This window comes from Cavia porcellus, unplaced genomic scaffold (genome assembly GCF_034190915.1).
Source record: "Cavia porcellus strain 051 isolate PalLab524CR breed Dunkin Hartley unplaced genomic scaffold, mCavPor4.1 scaffold_4, whole genome shotgun sequence".
NCBI classification, from domain to species: domain Eukaryota; kingdom Metazoa; phylum Chordata; class Mammalia; order Rodentia; family Caviidae; genus Cavia; species Cavia porcellus.
The window spans coordinates 40,431,332-40,457,639 of record NW_026947487.1 but is presented as its reverse complement, the minus strand read 5'-3'; the positions used below and the strand labels follow the sequence as shown (position 1 = coordinate 40,457,639).

Below are 26,308 nucleotides of genomic sequence, written 5' to 3'. Positions count from 1 at the left end.
TATCATGAGAGGACTGCAGACTGGGCTCTAAGCATCACAGCTGGCTGAGGCAAAGAAGAAAAACCACCAACAGAGCCACAAGCCTTAAAATGTGGGGCAAGCTGGTCACTATGAGGAAGTGCAGCTTTTCTGGACACTAAGCCGAGAGAAATCCTTCCAGCGTGAGGTACATATAAAGACATACACACAAAAAAAGACCTTATAGGCTTTACACAGTATTTCCCCATAAAATACCTTAATGATGGCTGATGTCTTGTTAAGGAAGGCAATTCAATTAATGCTAGGCTAGGAGGAACCTACCACTTAATCTCATCTATAGTCCGTATCCTCTATCAGGTTGTCTGTATCCTGACATCATCCTTGGGACTTTCATTCTGGGAAGCAATCTTAAAACAGTTTATTTAAAATTGAAGCATTTAAAAAATTTCAAAGAGCATTCCTGGTCATTTAAAGGTGAAAATGGAAGGGAAGGAAGCAACTTTAGCCCAGACAGGTCCATGTAAGTTTCTGTGTTCCTCACAGGAACTGTGAGGCACTGTGGTGATTTCACCAGAAAAGATGATAATGTAGCAGGGTAGCACAGTGAAAAGATTGCGACCTTAGAGGCAGGAAAACAGAGCTTGGTCAGGAGTTTTGTTAATTCAGACCTCACAGCCTCAGTTTCCTTTTCTGTAAAGTCAAGATACTATCCCATGAAGAAATGTGTTCTGCAAAAAATGAAATCATGATTAAACTGCATCTCAAGGGGCTGGAGATTTAGCTCAGCGGCATAAGCGCCTGCCTTGCAAGCAGGCAGTCGTGAGTTCGATCCCTGGTACCGATAAAAAGGAAAAAGACAAAAAACAAACAAACAAACAAACAAAAAAACTGCCTCTCAAGAGAAAAAAATGGCGGCTTGCTAGGAGGCTGGGTGCAGAGTCTCTGCAGAGAAATCAGATCAGATGCTAGAATATGACAAAATGGAGAGGGCCAGAAATTGGATAATGATTCTTATTAACCAAGGAAGTAACCAAAAGGAAAAGTAAAACTAAGAAAAGGAAGAAAAAATGCAGGAGCTGAAACCTGACACCCTCACTGAGATCCATTCCGTGCTGTACTACACGCACCCAGAGGATCCAAAGTCGTGCTGAGACCACAGCTGCTGATAATGGGAGTTGGCAAATCCTGGGTCCTTAATGGGAGGATGTGGTGCAGTGAGCAGTGGATCCAAGGGAAAGAGCTATATTGGCTTTCAGCAACTGATGTAAATTGGGACCTGAGGCCCCATGAAGCAGCCAGAGTCACCTGGCCGCACCAGAGGAGACTGCATGAAGCTCCTGAGCTCAGAAGCTGGACACTGTGAAGTTTTCTGACTGATCCATGCTGTGCTGGGAATGCAGTGAAGACACGGGGTGCAGTGTGCAGTGAACCCAAGAGGAAGATCTGCATTAAGTCCCAGTGAGTACTAGGGATTGGGTGCCGCACCTGCTGTCGCTGGCTGGAGGACATCTTGGAATTGGGCAGAGCCTGGCACCATGGCTGTCAGTGACACATAGAGGACTGGTGGAGGACATCTTGGAGTTGGGCAGAGCCTGGTGCCGCAGTGACATCAGATACTCACTGCTGGCACAGAGAAGTCTGGGGAAGACAGCTTGGATTTGGGCAGAAGCCTGCACCACGGTGACATCAGTCAGCTGCCCCTGGCGCAGAGAGAACTGGCAGGGTCTGCTGGGGCTGAACTACTACTCTGGTTGGGATCTAATAAGCAGATACAAAATTGTCAAGACTCTGTGACATCCACAAGGTACAGCCTAACTTGCAGATTGACTGGCACAGAGGCTGGAGGCTAGTCTGCACTGTCCCTGCATCCCTGACTGTATCTCAGATAACAGCAAATTGGGGAGGGCAGCAAAAACTCCAGTCATCATGCTTTGGAAATTCCCTAAGCAATATAGAGAGGGCCAGAGACCCCCCAGGACACACCAGTCTGAAAGAAACCAGAAACATGACAAGAGATAGAAATAAAAAAAATCTCCAGCTGCCAAACCTGGGAAAATAAGCCCAGGAGAAGTAAATACAGAAGAGAACCAGTGCGGTAACCATCCAGTACTAGACACAGCATCAGCAGACATAAAGAAATACCTTCATGACCTCATAGACGAATTTAAAACTGTGAGGCAAGATATAAAGAGATTAATTAAAGAAATGATAAGCCCCTCCCAAGAGAACACAGATGGAAGAACGGAGGAAATCAGAAAAGAAAGAGAAACCTCTGATGAAGAATTTAAACATAACCTAGAATACATGAAACAGATCCAAAGAGATTACCAGGAAACTAAAAAATCCATTGAAAACTGGCAAATGCCTTGACAGAAACAAAAGTTAGCCTTTTGAAACTTGAAGAGAGATTTATGATATATGATTGCAAAAGAAAAGACCTCTTAAAAATAACCAGGAACCAGAAAGAAACAATTCAAAAGCTATAAGACGACAAAAGGATACATAACTTGAGAATAAAGCACATGAGCAAGGAAACAGGAGTAAACCAAAAATGAACTACAAAGAATATTCACAGATATACTAAAGGAAAACTTCCAAAGCCTAGGAAAAAGAAGTGATATCCAGATAAATGAGGCATACAGAACTCCAGCCACCTACAACCAAAACAAATCTACACCTAGACATATAATAATCAAGATTCCAGAAATCCACCAAAAGAACAGAATACTAAAAGCAGCCAGGGAAAAGAAGCAGATTACCTACAACAAAAAAATTATCAAAATAACAACAGATTTATCAACACAAACTCTCAAATTGAGAAGAGCCTGGGGAGAAATTTCCAAGCCCTAAAAGAAAATAATTTGCAACCAAGACTGATATACCCAGAAAAACTCTCTCTCAAAATTAATGGAGAAATAAGATGTTTCCAAGACAAGGAGGAACTGTGGGAGTTCATGGCCACCAACCCAACCCTACAGAGAGTGCTGAAGGACATTCCAGAGAGAGAGAGAGAGGATACCAGGATTCCAGCAACAGTAGAAGAGAGGCCTCAATGAATGGGGCAGACAGTGGAATGAGGGAGTAAGGTGGACAAATTATAGCAGTAAAGTGGAGTAACAGACATGAGGCAGAGATGGTAAGCTATAATCTTTAATATAGATAGCCTTGATATACTAAAATAAAAAAACAGGCAGAGTAGATTAGGATACAGGCTCCATCAAGATGCTCTGAATGGGAAATACAGTCAACCCAAAGGAGGGTTAATAAACTGAAAGTCAAAGATGAGAAAGCAAAGCTATATGTGACAGGAAACCAGAGAGAAATAGGGACAACTCATCCAGCAGCTGCAGATAGACTGGGAAGCTATGACACTTTTGGGCAGTGTAGAACTACACAGCTGGAAGGAAGGAAAACCCTATGACTTTAGTGAGTAAAGAAGTATAGCTCAAGATCAAGCTCAGGGGTAGAAATGTTCAGCAACACCCAGATAGATAACGGGCTGGCCCCTAATCTAAAAATTAAAGGGGCTAGTGAGACCCAAAACATACAAAGCATCCTGAAAAGGGGAAAGGTGAAAAATAGCCTAAAAATGGAGGGCAGAGGTCACTGTTAATAGTGTATCAGGATTTAAAAGTCACAGTAGTCTTATCGCTCTGTTTAGTTTGAATTTATTTTGTTCCAGTCTGTCCACTCGTATCAGATTTGAGGGCACAGACATCTAACCCGAAAATAGCAGGTTATACCATGGTAACTATCCTTAATTTCCTATTAAACTGAAACCCTGTATTACTTACATTGCCTTACTATGACTGATCTTATTTGAATCTGATTTGTTAGAGCATGGTTTTGCCTTGGCTGATTTTATCCGAATTTGGTATGCTTGATAGTATCAAGTCTAAAAGTAGAGGCAGAGTAGTTACTCTGAAGGTGACAAGATATAAAAGATATCCATACTGGTTTTGATTATTAACTGCTTTCAAGGCCTATAATGTATTCAAAGTTGTGTTTTTATAAAAATAGCTATGTAATACTATGCTTAAATATATTAAGCCTGATGATGTGGACAAGTTTATTGAAAATAACAAGAGAAAGCATAGTAACTACAGTAGATCACCTAATATTGTGGTCTTATGTGTCTTTTTATTGCACATTTTTCTAGGAATTTGTTTTGCTATCTTGTTATGATTTGTTTTTCCCTATAATACAGAGAGGATAGATATACATGTAGAAATTCACACATGGGAAGAATTTTTTAAACTATTTATGGGAACAGATTATATAATGGAAGATATAATGAACAGATGCTCCAAAGAAGTAGAGACATTAAGAGACCCAATGCTAATTCTGTAGCATTATGATATAAAATCTAGTAATACTATTATTCACTGTTCAGAATGATATTAGTCTAGCCTCTTAAGTTTAATTTCAGCATATGTAAAGATAAGGACAGCTACTACGAAGAGAATGAGAATGACTATTGTAGTCATTAGTGTCTTCCCCAATGTCAGATCTTAAAGACCTAAAAAACCTTCATTGTCCTGTAATGATTTGATTAGTTCTATAATATGCAGTATGTATTCAATGTGTGCAAAGATGGGGACAACTATTTGGAAGAAAACTAGAGACAATAAGATGGACAGTAAAGATCTCCAGTGGACTTGCTTTGAAATCTGTATTTCTTTAAATTGTTTTTTTTTAAACTGTTTTGTTCTGTTTTGATATGTTTAATCTTACCCTCTTTAAGATAAAAAACAAGTGTGTAGGACTGATAACCATATTACTAAGTTTTTGTTGGATCACTGAGCAGAACTGTTGGCAGTGTCACTATTTGAATGTCCCTTTACATTCTTTAATTTTGTAACCTGAACAACTATTTCTAAGATGACAATATGTAACTTATCAACTGGTGATTTCTTACTGTTTATTTTTCTGTAATTCTGTATTATTTCTACCCTTTTTTCTCCACTTTTTTGGTTTCTTTCTCTTTAAATAAAAAAACAATAAATAAATAAAAGAAAATGAAATCATGCAATGTGCTAGAGAGTCATTGCGGGTGTAGAGATGTTAAAATGATCCGAAGAGGAAGGTTTTCTCAGGAGCTGAAATCTGAATGACAAAGAGGATTCTGAGCAAGAATACGCCAGGCAGAGGGAATGAATGGGCTGCACTGGAATAGAGACTGACTGCAGTACTCTGCCTTTGCAGAACAGCAGGGAGGAAGGCAAGCAAATTGCTCTCCAACTAAGTAGGATAAGGAATGTTTCAATCATTTCAGTCACAGACCAACATGTGATTCAGATGTAGATGACCAGCTTGCAGCTTGTGCCACATGATAATGATACTATGATCATGTACTCTCATGTGTGTGGCAATGTCAAATTGTCAGGGAAGTTTCTAAGGGCTGGCTCTCACTGCTGTCCCACTCTGCTTGTCTTGATGCAGGGCAGGGGCACACCATTCTCAGACCCTCAACACTTTGGGTAGTGCATCCAAATAAAATCTTGGAGTTTGCTCTAAGTGAATTGGAAAAGTGCATACAGGGAAGGGAGACAAAGAAGAATCAAAGACTGATGGATTTTGGTGGTGCTCTGTACCAAGAAGAGGTCATGCTGGAGCAACAAGAAGAGAGAGTGAAAGTCCTGCTTTGAGTATGGTAAGTGAGAGATGTTTGTGCTCCCGAGGGGAGAGGTCAAGGAGAGGGTTGTATACAGGAGTCTAGGACTTGCAACTGAACTCAGAGTCAGAAATGTGAATTTGAGGAGTCACGAAAGCTTGCATTTATTGCCTCAGATGAGGTTAGTAATCTGGCATGTCCGAGGTGTGATAAAATAGGACATTTAAATTAAAAATAAGCATTGCAGTGAAAAAACAAATTGCCATTAATTCCCTCCAAAACAGTCTCACTAGCTTTGAACAGTTATCCTGCAATTCTTGCCACGTTCTGAAAGTTCTGAAACTTTCTGAGTTCTGGAAGTTTTCTTTTGTGTGTGTGTGTGTCTCAGCTGTGCTTATCATGGATGCTTTGACGACCTACATTGTTTCAAAACATTTACCTTTCACAGTCATTTTGAATTTGAGTGAACATTGGGAAGTCATACAATGCCAGATCCAGTGAATAAGAGGGATGAAGACACACCACAGTGTTTTTAGGACTCTTCTGTTGGACTGCTCTTGGTAGTAGCATTCACTACCTTTTTTTTTTTTTTTTTTTAATCAAACTTCATGGAGACACAAAAGTGGGCTTCCAGAACTGCCTCAGAAAGTGGCGAGAAGGATGGGATAAGTGTATTCAAAGTGAGGGGGAGAGTTTTGAGGGGTGTTAAAGGCAATGTGCTTTACTATAATAAATTTTTAAAATTTTAAGCATTCATTGTATTTTTCAATCATCTCTTGTATCTTAATGAGAGAAGAGATCCCAGGACCTAGACCTGTGAGGACTCTGATGTGAGAGTTGACTTCTCAGTCTCAGAAGCTAAGAAATTTGATTCTAACATTTTCAGCACTCCAAAGTTTCACAAAATGTAGGACAAAAGCTCAATACCTCACAGTGCTGCATGAAGTGGTACAGTATAGTCAACAAGGATTGTACACAGGGATTGAATGAACAAGATTCCAAATGCCCTTCAAACTTTGAGTTTTTAAAATTCTAGTATTATTCAAATTTCTTTCAATCCATGGTATTTTGGTTTGAATGATGCCCCCTCAATGGATATCCCCATGCCCCAGAATCTGTAACATTGACCTTATTTGAAAAAAAAAAAAAAGAGTCTCCTTTGCATATGTAACTGATGGAGGGGTCTTGAGGTGAGATCTTCCTGGATTATCCAAGTGGGCGTGAGCCCTTGATGAGTGTCCTCAATGGAGACACAGATGGGAGAGGTGAATGCCCTGTGACCATGGCAGAGATTAGAGTGCTACAGACTCAAGCCAAGGAAGCCAAGGAACGCAGCTCACAGCCACCCGAAGCTGGAAGAAACAAGGATTCTCATATGAGCGCAGTCTTGTTGATGAACACCAGCCTTTGCTAACAGCTTGAATTCAGACTCCTGGCCTCCAGAACTGCTAGGCAATCAGCTGCTGTTGTTTTAAACAGCCCTGTTTATGAAAGTTTGTCCCCACAGCCCAAGCAGCCTGAGGAGACTAAAGCACATGGTATCTTAGCAGATGCTGTAGCAGGGTTTCTTGTGGAGCTCAGCTTTATGCTTGTTCAGTGGTTGGCACCTCCGGCTAACAGTGGGATCACCTAGAGAGGTTTTTGGAATGCAGATGCCTGTGCTGCACCTGGAAAGATTCTGATTCATCAGGTTTGGGGTACAAATGGGCTTTAGTATAGAGCCGGGGTGAGAACTGCCACTGGATTAATCACTATTTAATATCATGGGGATGTTACAGAGGAATAGCCATGTACTTTTATTTTTCTTTTTAACCTTGGGAATTTACTTTGAAGTTTAATAGTCGGTATGTTTAAGTCTACAAAATATTCTTAGAAACTGGGTGACGCCCTTTCACGTCAGCTTTTCCTATGCAGCCTGTGGCACCCAGACAGCTCTGTTTCTACCTGAAAGAATAAATGGAAGCTGTGACAGTGGACACATCTTTGCACCCCCTTACGGCCCCTAGAAGTGCCAGGGATGCTTTGCAACAACATCTAATTTTAACAGAAATCACACGATTCTCGTACAAGCCCTCACTCTAAATTGTCTTCCCATTTTTCTTACAATCAGATGACAATTGTGAAGTTTTGGTGGCATGCTACTTCATATACATTTAAAAAAATCTGCTTCAGAGTGACATGCTGAACAGGAGAAGAATGAGTTATTATTTAGAGGTAGAGAGCTCCTAATTGTAGAACAAAGCAGCTCCCTGTTCAGCATCCCTAAATAAATAACGCAGTTTTGAAGCTGTGTGATCTCCTACTGTGTCTTTCTTGCGTGTCCGGGAGCAGTCATGAGGCACTATGTGTGCTTGTCTGTGAAAGGCTTTTTGAGGAAGAGCTCATGGCCATGATGACTCCCCAGGAAGTCTGAGGTCACACACTTGGCTGGAGCACATGAGCCCAATAAAAAGGATGGTTTTGCCCCCCTGAAATAATGCCAGCAACTTTATCTCCTTCATTGTGCACTTTGGTCATGCGCTAACAATGTGGATTTCTCTAGTGCTAATCCCCCTAATGATGGCTTCTCCCAGCCCTTCCACAAACCCCACCAGGTCCCGTGGCTTGGCAGCCCTGACGGAATAAAAGCAATGCAGTTTGGCTTTTGAACTGAGTTCAAGGCAATTAAAGTCAAGGACTAAGGAGGAGAGCAGGAGGTTTAGAAATACCAGCATAATAAGCAGTGTGACTGGGGCGCTCTGTAAATTAGTTAGACAAAGCTTGATTTAACAGGGGAAGACAGTGAGAAGCGCCACCCTCATTAAATTTGGCTGTTAGAGGCGCTTCTAATGAAATTAAATTTGTGTTAGTTGTTTGAATCATAAAATAGAGTGTGCATGTGCATGTACACACCTGTGCACAAGTGGGTTCTGTGATTTTTGTGGGTATTTTTTTAAGACGAGAGGAAAAGAATGCAAAAAAAAGTAAGTCCGAAAAAAAGGATTTGAATGAATGAGTGCTTAAGAAATCAAGAGAGGTCCACAAGGAGGAGGGTGAGACAGAATCAAGGAGCGGAAAGCGCAATCCTCCCAGTTACACCGCCATGCGTCCCCGGCCGTGGGGTCTTCTGTTCAGCTGCCTGGGCCTTGGGATCTGGCCAGGAGTCTGGGCTCAATTTCCACGGGTCTGCATGACCTTAGAAAGCCTGAGGAGCAAGGAGTGCTGCCCGCCCCTGGGTGAGGAGCCCAGCAATGTCTGTGGCTCCCAGGATGGCCGGGGACAGTGCTTAGAGGTGCGAGCAGACACCCGGCCCTGGAGTGGCCCTTACGTCCTGCGAAACCGGGATGATCGTGAGGAGTGGCCAAGGAAGTTCTTCAAAAGGACCTGCAGGTGCACAGGTGAGGCCCCAGGGGCAGGTGTGGCCCAACTTCTGAGCCCGGTGAAGAGGGAGGCTGGGGCTGTGGGAGAAGGGGATGGGGCCCGTTGACAGAGGCAGGGAAAGGCAAGGCAGCTGTCTTTGGTAGCCAAACGGCTGATGTCTGGCTTGTGTCCTTCGCATCCTTTAGTCCATCTGGGTGTCATAGCTACCTAATAAATAGTGCACAGGCCGAGCCTGTTTTTATGAACTTGTGCCAACATACCTTTGGGCTTGTTTGTTGGAAGAGGAGGCTGTGGAGCTGGGGAGTCAACTTTGAAATCCAGAACAAGTCCCTTCAGGGTGGAACGGCCTCCTCCGCAGATGTGTGGGCGCTTGCTGCAGGGGGCGGTGTGGTTTTCACTGGGGGGCAGAAGCCGCAGGCAGCTGCTGCGCTCTGCAGCCTGACCTCAGCACTTCCCAAGGTTGGAGAACATCTCAAGCAGAGTCCATCTTTCTCATTAAAGCTATGACTGGGCTGTGGGGTTGGCAAAGCTGGGGAGCAAGGCCAGGTGGCTTGCTTGGGGCAGGATGGGGGGAGGGGATAGGGTTATTAGTGGGTAGTAATAGCTTTCTTTTATTCTTGTCTGCATCTAAACTGGGCATTTCCAAATTTGCACTCTGGTCTCTTGTACTACCTGCTTCTTTGAAACCCCTGCAGTTCTTTCCCTCGGGTTCTCCTGGGACTTCCTTAGGACTCCTCACCCCTCTCTGTCCTGTTTCTTACAGCCAGGCACACTCATGATAAAGGCTTCCAGGCCAGTGTGACATTTGAAACCCACAAACATAAGCAGCAGCTTCAGCAGAGGCCCTGGATGCAGCTCTATGGTGGCTGGCTGCGTGATACTTTTGCAAACTATTTCTCTCTTCTATTTTTCCGTGTGTCCTGAACATAGGAGAATATAGAAAACTGAGCTATGTGAGCTGCGTGTGAAAAGTTGTTTCTAAGGCAAGGTACCAAGGTCTGTGGTGCTGATGTAGAAATGACACCAGAGCCCGACGTGAGGCTGTCTGCCTGTAACCCTAACACCTGGAGGCTGAGGCGTGAGGATCCCCTTAAATTCCAGGCCAGCCTGGGGGTACACAGTGGGCTCAAGACCAGCTGGCACTACAGAATGAGACCCTGTCGGAAAAGGAGAGAAAGAAAGAAAAGAAATGACATTAGATTTTTTAAATTCTCAAAAGTTCTGGCTTTATGATTAATTAGGGATGGAAACCAGGGCCTTGAACCCATGAAGAAAATGCTCTAACAATAATCTACACCCCTAGATCTTGTAATTGTAATTTTATTTATTTATTTATTCTTTTGCAAATGTAATAATGTGAGTCAAAAAAAATTTTAGGTCCTAGTTTTCCCTGGATACTAATTGTGACAAAATTTTAAAAGCATATTGAATATACTATTTACCTACTTCTTCTGAGCAATTGAGCATTTGCTTCTATTAGACATTGTCTCATAAATTCTCCAAAGTTTTTATTCTAACCGGGGGCGCTTGGTATCGTAATACCCATGTGACCGGTTGCTACCCACACATAGAAGCTCTTTGTGTCCCCAACCCTCAAATACTTCTTTTGCACTTACTTCCCTGTCCAGGGTAACAAAGCCACAACTCTCAAAACTTGGGAATCTTCACTCATAGAATTCTGCAGAAGAAGATTTTAATGCTTCAGATATAGTTTTCAGTGCTTCTTTTCAACATCTCCTTCTAAGTTTGACCTGGTTAGCTGCTTTATTTTTAAAAGGTAGAGATGGAAAGAATAGGAAGCGGAAGAGTAAAGGGGCGATGTCTATTTCTCTTTGCCGAGGGGATGTTTGTAAGTACACCTCCAGAAGGCCCAAGACCTGAGGGTCACAGCGCCCTACTGTGAGAATCAAAAGGGATTCCATGCTTCGAAAGGCAGCAAGCCAGAACAGGGCCTGTCCCAAAAGTGCAGGCCATGCCCTGGCTGTAGTCCACCCCACAGAAGCAGGGCTTCCACAAGGCTCTAGGTCTCATCTCCAGCCAGTATCAGGCCTTGACTGTCCCCACCTTCCCCTCCTCAGGCTGTAAGCTCACCTCCTCTCCCTGATTTGTTCAGTCAGAAACTCAGAACCACCACTCTTCCACACCACCTTTGTGGTTTTATTTTTTTAGAAGTAACTTACGATTTGTTGCACCTATAAATTTCATTTACTAGGCTTTTCCTGTTTCCAAGCTTATTAAAGCATAACTAGTATACCAAACACTACGCATGATTAATATATACAATCCAGTGAGGTTGAACATACGTGCTATTGTTACTGTGACTACCTCAAAGTAATAAACACCCCCTCACCTCCAAATGTTTCCCTGTGTTTCTCGGCTTTTTGCTGTTGTAAGAACCCTAACGTGAGCTTGGCACTGCTAGCATATTTTTTAGGAGTATAATAAGTTACCGTTAATGATAGGCAGGTGTCTCACAGCACATCTTGGGAGCTTCTTCATCTTTGTCACTGCAGGTTGACCCTCACTGAGAAGCAGCTCCCCATCGCCCCCTCTCCTCCTTCGCCCTGGTAACTGCAATGAATTCTACTGTCCACTTCTCCACATTCCACTATTTTGAATGCCTCAGTTAGGATCACAGGGTCTTCGTCCTTCTGTGACTGATTGATTTCTCTTAGCACAATGTGTTGCAGGTTCATCCATGTTGCTGCAATGGTAAAAATATCCTTCTCCCTTTTTTTTCTCCTCCCTTTTTTTCTCCTCCCCCTCTTCCTTCTCCTCCTCCTCCTCCTTTTTCTCTTCCTACTCCTTCTATTCTTCCTCCTCCTTCTCCTCCCTTTTCTTCTTTAAGACAGGGTTTCACTATGCATCCCAGTATGTTGTGAACTTATCCCCCTGCCTTAGTCTCCTGCATGCTAATATTATAGGTGTGTGTCACCATGCCTGGTTTCCTGTTTTGCTTTGTTTTGTTTTGTTTTAAGGCCGAACATTCCATTTCGTTTCCATACCGACTTTGGATGACTCTGCTTATGTTGGCTAGATGGTCTTTGGGTATTGGTGCACCAGGCTAAGCCCTTGGAGGCTGAGCTGGGCAGGTGCAGCGCATGTATGACCACCACCCCGTGGTGTGTGAAACAAGACAGGCCCTTCATTTATTTTCTCCTGCAAAGAGCGAGCTACTTGCCTTCCTAGAGTAGCTTTTTATTGGTTTGCAAGTAGTTGTTCAAATTTAAACTTGATCTTGAGCCTCCCTAAAACCCTATCCTCTGGTAGGTACCCTTATACTTCTGCAACTGGAGGCCCTGGAGCTCCTCTAAGTTTACCTGAAACTTAAGGAAGAGATGCAGTGTAGTTCTGGGAAGCAGACTATTAATGATCCTAAGCTTTGTTAATTCATTGGGCAAATAAATACCCTACACTTCCTGCAATCATGAATTTGGTTAAAAAGGGTTTTTTTTTTAATCAAATAAATAAATTAATTAATACATTAAAAGAAAACAGGCAATGGAATTAAAAATAGACCATCCTTAAATTGTATGCTCCATTTCTCTGTGGACAATTTCTCTATTCCCTGTAGGGATAAATTGAAACACAAAGAAATAAATGGTTTAGCTTAACTGTCAGGAGAAGCTAAGTTTCAAGAGACTTTGGCACCAGCCAGCACTTTATAAGGATTACTTGCCAGTTGGCATTTATAAGATTATGCTTGGCATAACTGTGTCTTTGGGCTTTTGAAAACCTGGGCACCACCAAACAGTTTTTGAACAGTTGGCTGAGAGCTTCTTGTTTGTACAAGTGACTAAGTGCCTCCATTTTCCAATCTCTAAAATGGGGATAATGATGAAACCATACTTGTAAAATCTTTTTGAGCTCTGTAGATGAAAGGGCCTGTGTAAGTATAAAGCATTGTTATTAAAATAATAGAATCTCTAATTAAAAGGAATAAGCTATTTAGAGTTCCTTGTAAATTCACTAATCGGTGGTCGTTAAGCTTATTTAGTCTAATGGCTTTTTGAGGCTGACCTGCTGCAGCACATGTAGAAACGTGTAGTGCTCAGATGTTCTCGCTGTCTTTGTCCCTGCCCTAGGTAGGGAGAGGGTTTGGCTCTTTAAATTTAACTTTTGCTGCAGGCCATGCACAGTGGTAGATAGACTGGCATCTGTTTTTCTGTCTCTGTTGTGCAGCAAAATAACAATCCTTTCTAAACTTCCCAACTATATATATATAACTACTAATAGATTCAGGGAAATAAAACTCATGTTAAATTGATGTAAGATACTACCAGGAAGTCTAAATTAAAGAAATGAGCATTTTCTGTGATAGGTTTTGTGGTTGCTATGCTTTTCACTTGTTTTCTGACATTTTGACAGATTGTATAGCAGGCCAGGTCTATGAGCCCAAAAACAAATTTCCCGGCTGCAAGATTGTTTGTGGTGTATTTCCTCTGAGACCTGTTGGAAAAGGAATTCTTTTAACTGAATGAATTTCCGGGTCACAGATGAGCTGAAATCCTGGTGAATTCTTTCTGCTTTCTTGTCGGTACTCACACACTGTGTTTCAGAGCCAACTCTGTTTCCCCTGAAGCTCCTGGTTCACCCTATAGTAGATGCAAAGCATCTCAGATCCCGAGCCAGGATTCACTGTTTTGCCCTTTGTTATCCCATGGAGCTTGGTTTACCTCCGTTTTCACTTTTCCCACAGTCAGACTTGTGCTGCTATTTCGTCATGCATACGATCTTCATTTCCACCAGACTGTGCCTCACTGTGCCTTAATGCTTAATGCCTTTAATTCAACTTTTAATTTATTGTTTCATCAGCCGACGTTTCCGTGGCACTAATTTACATTAGGCCTTTCTTGCACAGAGAGAAGGAAAATGACATGACTTTTTGGTGTGTGCAGTATAAAGACAGATACGAAAACCAATTGTCACTGTCCTATTTGATGAGTAGAACCTGGTCATGCTAGCACTGGCACACTTACTATATATAGTACTTACTCTGCACCGGGCAGTATTCTGTGTGCTCCGTATGAAAGCGTTTGCTTTTCCTAGGAATGCTACGAAACAGAACTCTTAAACAGGCTCTGAAGGGTCAGACCCAAGGTCCCAGGGATGGCAGCTTGTCTGGACGTATAAAAAGCTATGAGAGCACAGAAGGCATGCTGAGATTTGTTTCTAAAAAGACAATAGTTTTCTATGTAGAAAATCGAATAAAATGCAGTCCGAAGTGCAGAGACTCCTCCATGTGCCTCCCCATTTTCCCTATCGAGGCGCATCCTCTTTTGACTGTCTTTGGGTAGGTGTTTAAATGAGTGAGAGAAGCAATCAGTTATTGATAATTTTGTTTTTTCCAGCCAAAAAGAATCATGATAACGACACCCCTCTGGTGTGAGAAGCTGAAAATGCCACAACATATAACAGATACTGAGAAATAGGAAGTTATTGTTTAAAGAGAAATGGGAAGGGGGGGGGGGTTGGGGAGAGAGAAGACAAAAATGAGAGGAAAAAAGGCAAACTGAAAACAAAACTTTGTAAATAAGGAAGAGGAGAGGGTTGAAGGGAGGGGAGGGGAGTGGGATAAAAGGAGGACCTGAGATATGTCATGGGCGGGTACAAATTCCCCATGATGAGTGTGATCGTTATCCTATCTAAATTGTACCAATAAGCTTGATTGTTAAAAAAAAAAATCCATGGCATGAGTGTGGAATTTTTTAAGTTTTCACAATGAGATCCCAAAATTCAGAAACAAAATTTAGGTCTTTAAATATCAGAATATATTGAGTTTGGTGTTATAAAATGTAGCTGTGTTTTTTCTTGGCATTTTATAGCATCTTGGCTTAGATTCACAGCAGAATTGAGCAGAAAGTACTGACATCCTCTACCCTCCCTGTACCTCCTCCCACCGCCCCTTCCGTGGCTCCGGAGCAGGAGGGACAGTTGCTGCAATCAGTCACCTGCTGTGACTCATCACCACCCAAACATCTTAGCATTGAAACAAGGAATTCCTCTCCTGTTGTAGGGAGGTGGCTGTACATTTACCTCTGGTCATCTGACCCTACTCTAGGAAAGCAGCGGGAAGCATGACTGAAATCTCATTGGGTAATTAGCATTCTTTACACAGAGCACTTTTTAAATATATTTATTTACTTATTCTTTAGCAGTCTGTGTTTGCAGGATGGAGTGACTGCATTCCCTGTGGGGAACTGGCCCATGCACACCACACATCACTATTCCTTTTCTTCACTCCCTCCCTCTTTGTCTCTTGGTTCCCCTCATCTGAGGAAGACCTATGTCTTATTATTTTTCCCTACTATCTGCCTTTTATTTTGCTCTTTAAAAATAAGTCAAGACACATCAGCTTAGATAGTGTATCTGTAACATGCACTTCTCAAAAAATGCCATATTCCTTTAAAAGCCACGGGATATGTTTTAATGAAAGTTGTTTCCAAAATGGACACTATAGAAAAATAAATAGATTCCAAGTTCCACCAAACTCAAAGCAGCCTTAAGGGCATCTGATACTATAGTAGCTGTTCAGTACATATTTGTGAAATAAATACCCTGGATTTAATACCCTCACTCCATTGATCAATATAAACTTCAGTGTTTAACTTGAACTATTGAAAAGCATAAGATTGCAACAGGAAATAGTGCAATTTTTCTTTTTAAATTTTTACTTATGAAACAGGAAAATACAAATAATTGACTTTTGTAAGAGTAGGCGGCAGTATTTGTGTGTTACAAAGGAGCAGACAATGCAAAAACCAATTGTTACTATATTTAATTCTCCCTATTGTATTTTTAATGAAATTTTCCTTAGCCATCCAAAAACCCGTGGGTTAATAGAAAGGAAACTCTCCATTCTTTATGGGGTATAAAAATGCTGATCATTTTGTTTTCATGCTGTTGGAAACTTATTTTTTCCTATAGAGAGCAAATAACCCCTTCTACTATAGCCATAGTACTTTTTACTTATCTTGACTTTAGCACTAATATTTTATTCAAGTTATTTACAGAGATTTTTGCTGCTAATTCACAAGGACAGGAGATAAGATTTATATTGATTGTATTATCTAGACCTGCCTTATATTTCCTTTATTCATTCAGCAAACACTTATTCTGTATAAGGGCATGAAAAGGCCTCAGCAATAAAATTTCCTGCCTTTCAACCACTTGGATCTGAGGCCAGGACAGAGATGTCTCACGTTTGTTGTGATAAATGTAAACATAAATGTGGGGGGTAACAAGGTGACCCTGAGACATAGAATCAAGAATGACCATATATCTGGACAAGGCAGTGTATGCTTGTAATTCCAGCACTCAGGAGGCTGAAGCAGGAGGATGGTTGAGAGTCTGATACCAGGCTGGGCTACTTAGTGAGTTCAAGGTCAGCCTGAAGCCTTGACCAAGGGGTGGCTAAAGCGGTGGAAATTTATGTCTCTCTGTTCTGCAGAACGGACGTCTGAGATCAAGGTATTGGCAGGTCTGGTTTCTTGTGAGGCCTCACTTCTAGGCTGTCTTCACGTGGTCTTTCCTCTGTGTGTGTCTGTGTCCCCATCTCTCTCTTCCTCTCCTAAAGACACCTATCACACTGGGTTCTTCTTTTCTTGATGACCTTGAAAGCCTCACACACGCCGAGGTGCTGGGCGTGAGGAGGTGAACAGTACGTTTTGAAAGAGACACGGGTCAGCCTATAACATCACATCATGAATTTCAAATCCTGCTTCTTTGCTGGGGATATTTCTAGGGAAATTTCCTGTGCTTAGTACCCTTGCATTTTGACAGGAGACTAGGGGAAGGAAGCTGACTTCTATGTATACATATTTGGCTTTTATAGCACAGGTTTATTTCCTCACAGTTGTGGAGGTTGGAGCCAAAGGTCAAAGCATCAGGTCCAAGATCAAGAAGCAGCACCAAGGTGGCTCCTCCTGAGACCTCCCTCCGAGGCTCCCTTCCCTGGTGTCTTCCCAAGGTCTTTCCTCTGTGTGAACCCAGAAATTACTTTACTTTGCCCTTCGGTCCTCCTCCATTCTAACCCAGAATTCCAGCTCACAGATGTCTTCCAAACTACATAACCCCATCATTTCTTCCATCTTTCCCTATTTTATACACTAGGAAACTTTGCTGGCTACAACTGTGGAGACTGCTGGTTTGGCTGGACAGGCCCCAAGTGTGATCAGAGGAAACCAACTGTTGTCCGGCAGAACATCCATTTCCTGACTCCCCAGGAGAGAGAGCAGTTCCTGGGTGCCTTAGACCTCGCCAAGAGGACCATGCACCCCGACTACGTGATCACCACGCAACACTGGCTGGGCCTGCTCGGGCCCACTGGCACCCAGCCACAGATCGCCAACTGCAGCGTTTATGACTTTTTTGTGTGGCTCCATTATTACTCTGTGAGAGACACATTGCTAGGTGGGTTTTCCCCTTGGCTTAAGGCCTGTTATAATAGGCTTGTGTCTGGCTTGGGGAAGGGGATGGGAAGCCATTTGCAACAGGTTAATTAACAAGAGAGAACCTCAAGGCAGAGTTAGGTTTGTGAATTACCAAATGCTGCCAGAAGTTACAAGGGAGTCTTGTCTCTTCTGGTTTGCTTTTTTGGTTTAACGTCTAAACCGTTTTCCATGAAACTCTTAATCCTCAAAGGCATGAGCTGGTGAAGTGGAGGCAAATTTCTTTTGATTCCAGGAAAATACTTGTGAACCTGGCCACAGCAGCCCTCTCTGACCTCTTCTTACATTAGAAGAATTAGCTGTACTGTGCCAAAGCACATGACCCATCTCTGGGCAGAATTAGAGCGTTCATGTTGCAAGTGTGTGTGCCATAAAACTCACATGTCTTTAGGCCCTTAGCTAAATAATCACTCAGGCATGGTTTGGTTTTTAGAGTTGTATCACTGAGGAGATGCTAAGGTAACCTTAGCTGCATGGAGTTTCTTCTTTTAGACCATGGTTATGTTGGATGCTTGAGAGAATAGCGTGTCTTAGTTATTTTTTCTTGTTGCTGAGACAAAATACCTAACACCCACAGTTAAAGTAGGAAAGGTTTATTTAGCTCAAAGTTTGTAGAAGGTTCAGTCCATCGTCAGCCGGTTCCAAGGCAGATGGCATGGCAGAGGGGCATCACAGAGGAGAAACGGTTCATGGCAAGTAGGAAAGAGTGAAAACCAAATAAACGGCACCAAGCCCTTTTCTATCTTTTGCATCTTAGCCAGGCTACCTGGCCTTCAGGGTGGCAGTGCTTACATTCTTTATCTTGGTGCCTCTAATCTGAACAGTGCACTATGAATCAGTCCCAGCCTCACACACTCTAGGCTCAGCCATCTCTGAAAAAGCCCCACTTATGGACTGCATGAGGCTTTGTGGGACATCTAGACACAAGCCATAACTTAGTGAAATGACCATGATGCCTAAGAACCATGGAGTAGTCTTCCAGGTCCTAACAGTTGCATCTGAGTAGAACTTGGAATGAGAAGTTGTCTGCCATGCACGTCACTAACCAAATAGGTCCATCAGCTGGGGGATGGCATCAGTTTGTTCCAGGAGAGTCTGAAGCCATTCTGGATCCTCCTTATAGCTCACAGCACACTTGGCTCGCCCTGTGGCTTCCCCTTCTTCTGGCTTCCCTTGTTGGGGTGAAGGTGAAGAAGGATTTTGAGCTCCTTTGGAATAGTGAGATTCTCACTTTGTGTTTATCTCTTGTTCCTAGTCCTTCAGTTCCCCTCGTTTTATGGTTTAAAAGCTTAAAACTTTGCTCTGGAGGAAGATTTCTTTTTTTTATTTAAAAGAAAGTCTGCACAGCCAACCGCAGAGACAGCAGCTGAGTCTCAGTGTGAGTCTTTTTAAAACTGCCTGGCAGGTGAGCATCTGTCTTCCTTTATCGATAGATAAGGAGGCTGTCTTGGCTATCAGCCTCGACAGCATCCCTGCCATCGCTCTGAGGAATTTTGGCTTTAAGAGAGGGTAGTCTCCGGGGGAGAAAAAGAAAACTATAGTTTCTGGCCATATCTAGGAATTAAATTTATATTCGTGTCTGTTCAGCTCTCTGACGTTATTATAGGTACTTTGAAAAAGAACTAAAGTTAGCAAAAGTTTCTACATAACGATCAAAAGCTGTAATGAAAGGGGAAGAGATGGAACAGGCAGTAAGGAGGGCATTAAATTGCCCAAAGCATTTCACTAAAATTGCCAGTTCCAGCAGGCAGCCAAATCGGTTTGAATATATTTTTCTCTCTTCTGGTTTCTGTGACCACGCTTGTCAGCCAGTCATTGTAACTGACAGATGAGTGAGCCAAGTGCGTGGAAAGCTCGTTTTGGTTCCATAAACGCGATGTTAGGACTAAGTGCACTTGAAGTTTATATTCTTAATTAAACTTTCCCTTACAAATTTATGCTTTTGTGAGGATAGGTTAAAGAATCTCTCTTAAAAATGTATTTTGTTTTGGTCTTAATGGGCTGCCCTTTTGAATACTTATTCCATCTTAATGAATTGTTCTGAAAAACTAAATATGTAATGAGGGTCTTTGTACAAAAACTGACTTTAGTTTTCTGGCTCAGTGCTAAGCATCAGGCTTTCCAGAGATGAAAGTGATTGTATCTTAAAGGTGCTAGTTGCTTCTGAAATTCTTTCGTCATTATTGTTACTTTTGAAGAAACACATAATGTTTTAAGAAAGGAAAACAAAGCATGGTGGATTTATTGGCTGTATGTGCATACCCCAGATAAGGTGTGACATTTTCAATATTCTGTTCTGTGGTCTGTCACCCGTTGCCCAATTGCTCTAGGACCAGGACGCCCCTACAAAGCCATAGATTTCTCACACCAAGGACCTGCTTTTGTGACCTGGCACAGATACCATTTATTGTGGCTGGAAAGAGACCTCCAGGTTGGTCAAAGAGTACATTTGATATCTTTAATTAAAATATTGCATTAAAATATTGTATTTAATGAGTACTTTACAACACGTTGTTTCGATGGACTTTTCTTGATAGTCGTAGGAGAGTGATAACCACAGTCAAGAAAATGAGCATGCTCAGCATCGTGTGTGGTTACTTTTTTTGTGTGTATTTGCTAAGAGTAAAATCATTCTTTTGATGAGTTACCAGTGTATAATCTAATGCTATGAGCTGTCGTCTTCATGTTGTCTATAACATCTCTGGACTTACTCATGCTACATACCTGCAACTTCATACCTTTTGATCTATATCTCCCCTTCCCACTTTGCCCCTGCTTATACTTTGCTTCTATGCATTTGTTTTTTTAGATTTCACATGGAAGTGACATCATGAAGTATTTTTCTTTCTGTATCTGGCTTATTTCACTTAGCGTAATATCCTTTAGGTTCACCTCTATTGTTGCAGAAATAGTCAGATTTTTTTCTTATTAAGGCTGGACAATATTGCAGTCTATATGAGCTGAAGTTCCATGGGAGTCTTGGATATATATATATATATATATATATATATACATATATATATCTATACATACATATGTATATATCTTTATTCATCCATTGGATTGGTCTGGAACTGAAGCTTGCTATATTTTGATTGGAGCATGTATCAGTCTGTGCCTTATAAGCCTTTTTGTTGCCTACTTGGTGGGCAAATTGGATGACTGGGCCAGTGCTTTACTTTTAGCGCCTCACTGGTAATGAGTCCTTTGCTTTGCCCTACTGGAACTTTGCTACTGGGAGGAATGAGTGTGATGTGTGCACGGATCAGCTTCTCGGGGCAGCCAGACAAGATGACCCAACTCTGATTAGTCAGAACTCAAGATTCTCCAGCTGGGAAATCGTCTGTGACAGGTAATGGCATATGTACCCTGGTGACATTTGTAATTGTCTTCTCTTACATTGGAGAGATGGAAGGGGCACCTTACATTTCTGTTTCAAATGTTCTCTGTACATGTTTCTGGAAACAGTTTTCTTATGGAAGCTGGGATTTTTAAAATTCTAAACTCTTTAATGTAAATAAATAGATATATCAAAGTTACATGCATAGATTGAATAGCTCAGTCACTGTTTTGAGGTGGACTGTTTTAATATTAGTAGTTCCAGCATTTACTGTTTGATAAATGTCAGTCATTTTCTAGGTGATGCAGTACCATTGGGAATGCAAGGATGAATAAATACAGCCTGCTTTTTAAATATCATTCCGCATTTACAATAGATTTTTTTGTAATGTGACGAGTACTGTGAGAGGTATATGTGCAAAGCCCAGGAGAGACAGGGCGAGTCCCTGGGGATGGAGTGAAGGTTCTGAGACTGAAGGAGGTGGAAAGCTCAGCCAGGTTGTGGAGGGAGAGGAGAATGGGATGGGGCAGAAGTGCCCTGGGTAGGGGCAACCTTGTGTGCCAAGCTAGAAGAGACCCGGAAGTGGCCAGGGATGGCTAGACCACAGGACGCTACAGGGTGGTATCAGAGGGCAATGATCGCTGAACCCCTAAAGACCACATGAGCCAGTGAGTGGCCCACAGTCCCAGGAGAATCGGTCCCCAGAGACTCCCAGTATTTGGTTCTCTTTCCAGACACAATGCAATGGTAGCCCTGATCTTTAGAGAGTAAATTCCAAGACTCCCATGGATACGTGAAACTTCAGCTCGTACCAATCCCTGTGTGCACACACTGTGTTTTTCCGCATGCAGACACACCTATAGTAAAGTTCAGCCCATAAACTAGGCCCAGCAGGAGATTAATGGTAGCTGATAGAAACATAGAACAGCTGTAACAATACACCATCATAGAAGCTGTGTGACTGTGAGTTCTCCCTTAAAATGTCTTAATTCCTCAGGGCATGAAGGTGATTATTACTGTTTACTCTTACATTCATATTTCATGCATTTGCAATTTTGAATCTTCTCAATTCATAACTACTTTCAAAGGCAGTGTTTTTATTACCTATTTTTGACTCCGCGTAAACTAACTAATAAAATTTTATCATGACTCTCTATGACCTTGATAGTTGGGTGTGGCCTGAATTTATTGTGCCGTCTACAAGTTAAGACATTATTTTAATCCTTTGTATAAATCTTAGCTTGGATGACTATAATCGCCGAGTCACCTTGTGTAATGGAACCTATGAAGGTTTGCTGAGAAGAAATCGAGTGGGAAGAAACAGTGAAAAGCTGCCAACCTTAAAAAATGTACAAGACTGTCTGTCCCTCCCGAATTTCGACAACCCTCCTTTCTTCTACAACTCTAACTTCAGCTTCAGGTTGGTGCTGAGTCTGAGTTCTTTCACATCAGCTTTAGATTTGCATGCTTGTGGCTGTAAGTGACTGAAAAGAAATCCAGGTGTCAGGAGAAATTTGTAAGCTAAGTCATGGAGAAGGGCTTAATAAAAGAGATTAAGACGGGATTAATGTTAGGAGAGTTATCATCCACCCACTGTGACTAATAATGTAGCTTTATTATCTTTTTCACTTAGCTGTTCAAAATTCCCTTTTGTATTTATAATTTATGTACACATATAGATATAGTCTTTGGAACTGACCTACTTCATTAAACACTTTTTAAAAAGGAGTATTCTAAGTGCTTAGAAATGACTATTCGCCTTATTTTCCTTTCTTATTCTAAAAAGATATTTACAATAGGAATGTATCAGCCACAGAGTTTAATTTTGGGGTCAGAACTCAGAAGTACTGCAGACAAAATTCAGCTGAAATTATAGCATAGCCATGGCATTATAGTGCTCAAGCTTTAATGAGCAACTATAAATTTTCTTCCTCCCAAAAAAGACTTTAAGGATGTGCAGCAGAGCTCAGATACTCTGCTGGTGTTACACATGGCCCTCAAAGCAGTGTCAAAAGTAAGTAAAGGGTAGAACTTTAGATTGTTTTTAAAAGGATAAGAATTAGTTTTCCTTTATGATAAAAAATGCTATTTAAACAGATTGGATTTCCTGTAGATTTGAGCTAGGGAAGTGGTCCTTAAAATGTAATGCTCAGGCAACCGTCACTGATATCAGCTGGGAACTGGTTACCAGATTGTTAGGACCTGTCCTTCAACCACTTTAGGAGTTGGGCCTGGGCTATGTGTTTTTCTCCAGGGATTTACAAGGTGTGTTTAGATTTGAGGATCCCTGAGTTAGGGTGCAGCCTACTAGAATTTCTCAAAAGTGGGAAGAGGAAACAGACAAGGAGAAGGGGAATGGTTGGATGTGTTTGTAATTCTAAATATCTTACAACCAAGCTGAAGGTCACCTTAGTTGATAAGTAAGAAGATACAATTATAAATTAATTTAGAAAACATTTATTGATCATAGACCATGGCTGGGTAGGATGTTGAGTCCTGGCAATAAATATGTGGAAGAAAACAGACACTCAAGGACTCAGAGACAAGTAGGGAGGTAAACAATTGTCACATAGTAACCAAAGCAGGTAACATTTCCCTGGACATGTGCAGAAGTAAAATCAAGTAAGAGATTAAAGATTCCCTCTCCCTTAGATGACAGCTGAAAGTAGAGGCTAATTCTTCATTCATTAACTCTGACATTCTTCTCACTTCCTTACCCAAACTCAGGTGGAAGATGACTTTCTAGGCTGGAAAGAGGAAGTGGAGATCTTTCTCCTCCTTTGGGTTTTGTCACTGACACTCTGGTTTCTCTTAGGAACGCTTTGGAAGGGTTTGAGAAGGCGGATGGGACACTGAATTCGCAAGTGGCAAGCCTGCATAACTTGGTGCATTCCTTCCTGAATGGAACCAGCTCTTTGCCGCATTCAGCGGCCAACGATCCTGTTTTTGTGGTATGTTCAGAAATTCACAGCAGGTGAAAAAGTTTCTAGCTGATGTGTGGAATTTATTCATTGTTCATTAAGATTAAAGTTTGATGTTTCATCTTCTGTGCAAACAATATGATGTGTGCACATACAAATTAATTTAAAGTCACACCATGGTGACAGCCAGATAGCATTTGAAGCCTTTAGTTAGAAATCTATGCTTCAGGGATGATTGGTTTTTGGATGATCTTAGACAGGAGTGTACAATCGAGAGGTGAGTTTATAAATTAGCATAAAGATACCACTATTTAGCAAAATTATGTCACATATTAGTATAAGTATATATGATTTTTTTTCATTGCTGAAATGAGCGGATCATGTTCTATGAGTTGTCTACAGGAAAGAAAGGTCCTGGTAGCCAGAAGACAGAGGGAGAAAGGCTGCTGGACAGATAAAAATGACAAATGCCTTCAACAATGGCAGTAATATAAAAACTCACACTTTGTTAACCAGCTTAACGCTCGGAGATGTGGGGTGACTGATAGTGTTCCCTCCGTTAACCATGGAGGGCCTCAGGGTCCTTTAACTTTGCAAGTGTGATGAACTCCTTGGATGTATTTAAGTCCCATTTTTCTGTCTTCCTGTAAAACCAAAGCAAATGACTGACAAAATCCTGTATTGTAAATTTTAGAATCTCAAAATTGGTAAGTTTTTAGAATATGATCATTAAGGGGTTTTCGTGAGACAAACAAAATAAAGGCCTGCTAATCAGGGCCCCATTATTTCGCGGCTCTTGGTCAGTGCCCTCTAGGCCAAGGCTCCTGGGAGCACAGTGGGCAGCAGTGCCCCCTTACCCATGGCTTAGTCACCCACATCTGAAGGAAGAATTTGACTATGATGCAAGGTTTTGAGAGAGAATGGCCACCTTTAAACACATTTTATTATAGATGAAATGTAATCAAAATGTACAGTGCGTGCTTAAATTTTAAAAATGATTACAGAAGACATATTGCTATTAATTCACTTCAGAATACTCTTCACTTTGAAAATGCTTACCCTGTTCTTGCCACTTCCTGACGAGATCAGGTGGGTTCAGGGTTGTCACACTGTAGACTCTTGCCGCTTTCTGAAGCAGTTCGGAGGTCCTCTTTGTGAGTGTCTTATGAGGTGTGAAAAACTTACAGTGAACTCTGCTGCTGAGTGTCATCCGACATGGCAGGCTTGTAAAAACCCCTCTACCTTATTCCCCAGATCCGGCACTGTGCAATGTCTGGCTTTTCCCTCAAGTCAAAATGACCACGAAAGGTTAATGTTTTGAACTGATTTTGTTGCAACAGTGCAACTAAAAACCCTCAGGAAAGAGAACTTTCATTTCAGAAAGTGGAAGAAGGATGGGAAAAGTGTGTTAGAAATGAGGGAGCATATTTTGAGGGGGGTTAATGGCACTATGTCTTTCATGTAATTAAAAAAAAAGTAAACATTCACCATAGTTTTTGATCACCCCTATATGTTGTTATAATTATTCTATTAGATTCTTAGTTTATAGACTCTTATTGTGGGCATAATTCATATGTTTCACTTTGTCAGAGGTATGCGTGCATAGGAAAGAGCATAGCATGTACTAGGTTCAGGTTCAGTAGCAGTGCTTCCAGTGGAGATGGAACCTTTGGCATGTGTGGGGCGTCTGCCTCCCATTAGTGTGGCTGGAGCAGTAAGGTTCATTATGCCTTCGGGGAGAGGATAGAGGGTGGTGGAGAGGGTCAGCCCGTGGGTGTTAGCAGAGACTAATAGCATTTTGGCTTGTGCTTGGCAATGCGGGGGAATATTCATGGGACTTCTGCTGTGGATCAGATGCTGTCGTGAAGCAGGGGTACTTCCATGATTGGTTCTTTGCTAGTCCTGTCAGGGAGAGCAAACCAGACTGAGGTTATTGGTGAAGAAACATCAGTGGTTCATCCTAGCTGCGTAAGAGCAGGGTACTTTGTGGCTTGGACAGTACTTACATTTAGTCTGTGCTCAGATGTGATAGAGGGGTGGTGTTTTTGTCCTGATTCCTGGTCACGGATTGTGATGTTCATGCTCTGTGGAGAAACTGAGGTCTGATATGAGGATATCGAGGCTTGTTTAAGGGTACCAGGCTAGCTGCTGAATGCCAGGGACTGCTTTCTCTTTCAGCTCATCAGAGTTGGCTTAGGCGGTTTGCACAATACAAGCATTTGTGTTTCAGCCACTGAAGCCCAATGATGGCTCTGCTTTGCAGAGTTTTAACTCATCATAATCTATTTTAGCACTGTCTTGTCTTCAGTTATATGTCTTAGATGTTTTGGGAGCAATTGTGAGAAGAAACTTCATCTCTTTTTCTTTGTAGTATCTTGAGTTTAGATAGTACAGTAGCCAAGACACTATTTTTTTTTTATTCTTCCAGAAGTTTCCTTACCTCAGTGTAAATCTTAGCAATGTGCCAAGTCTACTCTGGCTGCCATAATAAAATACCCTAGGCTGGACAACTTCCATAGCAGACATGTGCACCTGCCAAGACCAAGGTGCTGGTGAAAACTCTCTTCTTTAGCCTTCTGGCTATGATCTCATATGGTACAGAAAGCATGAGCTCTCTAGTGATTCTTTTTTTAAAAATTTTTTA

The 26,308-nt window shown here is 41.8% G+C and overlaps 1 protein-coding gene and 1 long non-coding RNA gene across 2 annotated transcripts in view; one reads left to right on the top strand and one right to left on the bottom strand.

The window, feature by feature from the left end:
• Positions 1-5,725: 5,725 nt before the first annotated feature.
• LOC134475685 (uncharacterized) lies at positions 5,726-11,650 on the bottom strand. The gene is made up of 3 exons (XR_010046866.1): positions 11,404-11,650; positions 9,214-10,110; positions 5,726-6,945 (listed from the first exon to the last, which is right to left on the bottom strand). It is a non-coding gene; the product is annotated as an uncharacterized LOC134475685 (long non-coding RNA).
• Dct (dopachrome tautomerase) overlaps positions 8,258-26,308 on the top strand; it is a 36,949-nt gene continuing 18,898 nt past the window's right edge. Inside the window, exons 1-6 of the mRNA XM_063246934.1 lie at positions 8,258-8,970; positions 17,066-17,365; positions 19,734-19,834; positions 20,589-20,755; positions 21,984-22,163; positions 23,559-23,694. Coding sequence (XP_063103004.1) covers positions 8,676-8,970; positions 17,066-17,365; positions 19,734-19,834; positions 20,589-20,755; positions 21,984-22,163; positions 23,559-23,694 — 1,179 coding nt within the window. The 5' untranslated portion in view covers positions 8,258-8,675. The remainder of the gene's footprint in view (positions 8,971-17,065; positions 17,366-19,733; positions 19,835-20,588; positions 20,756-21,983; positions 22,164-23,558; positions 23,695-26,308) is intronic.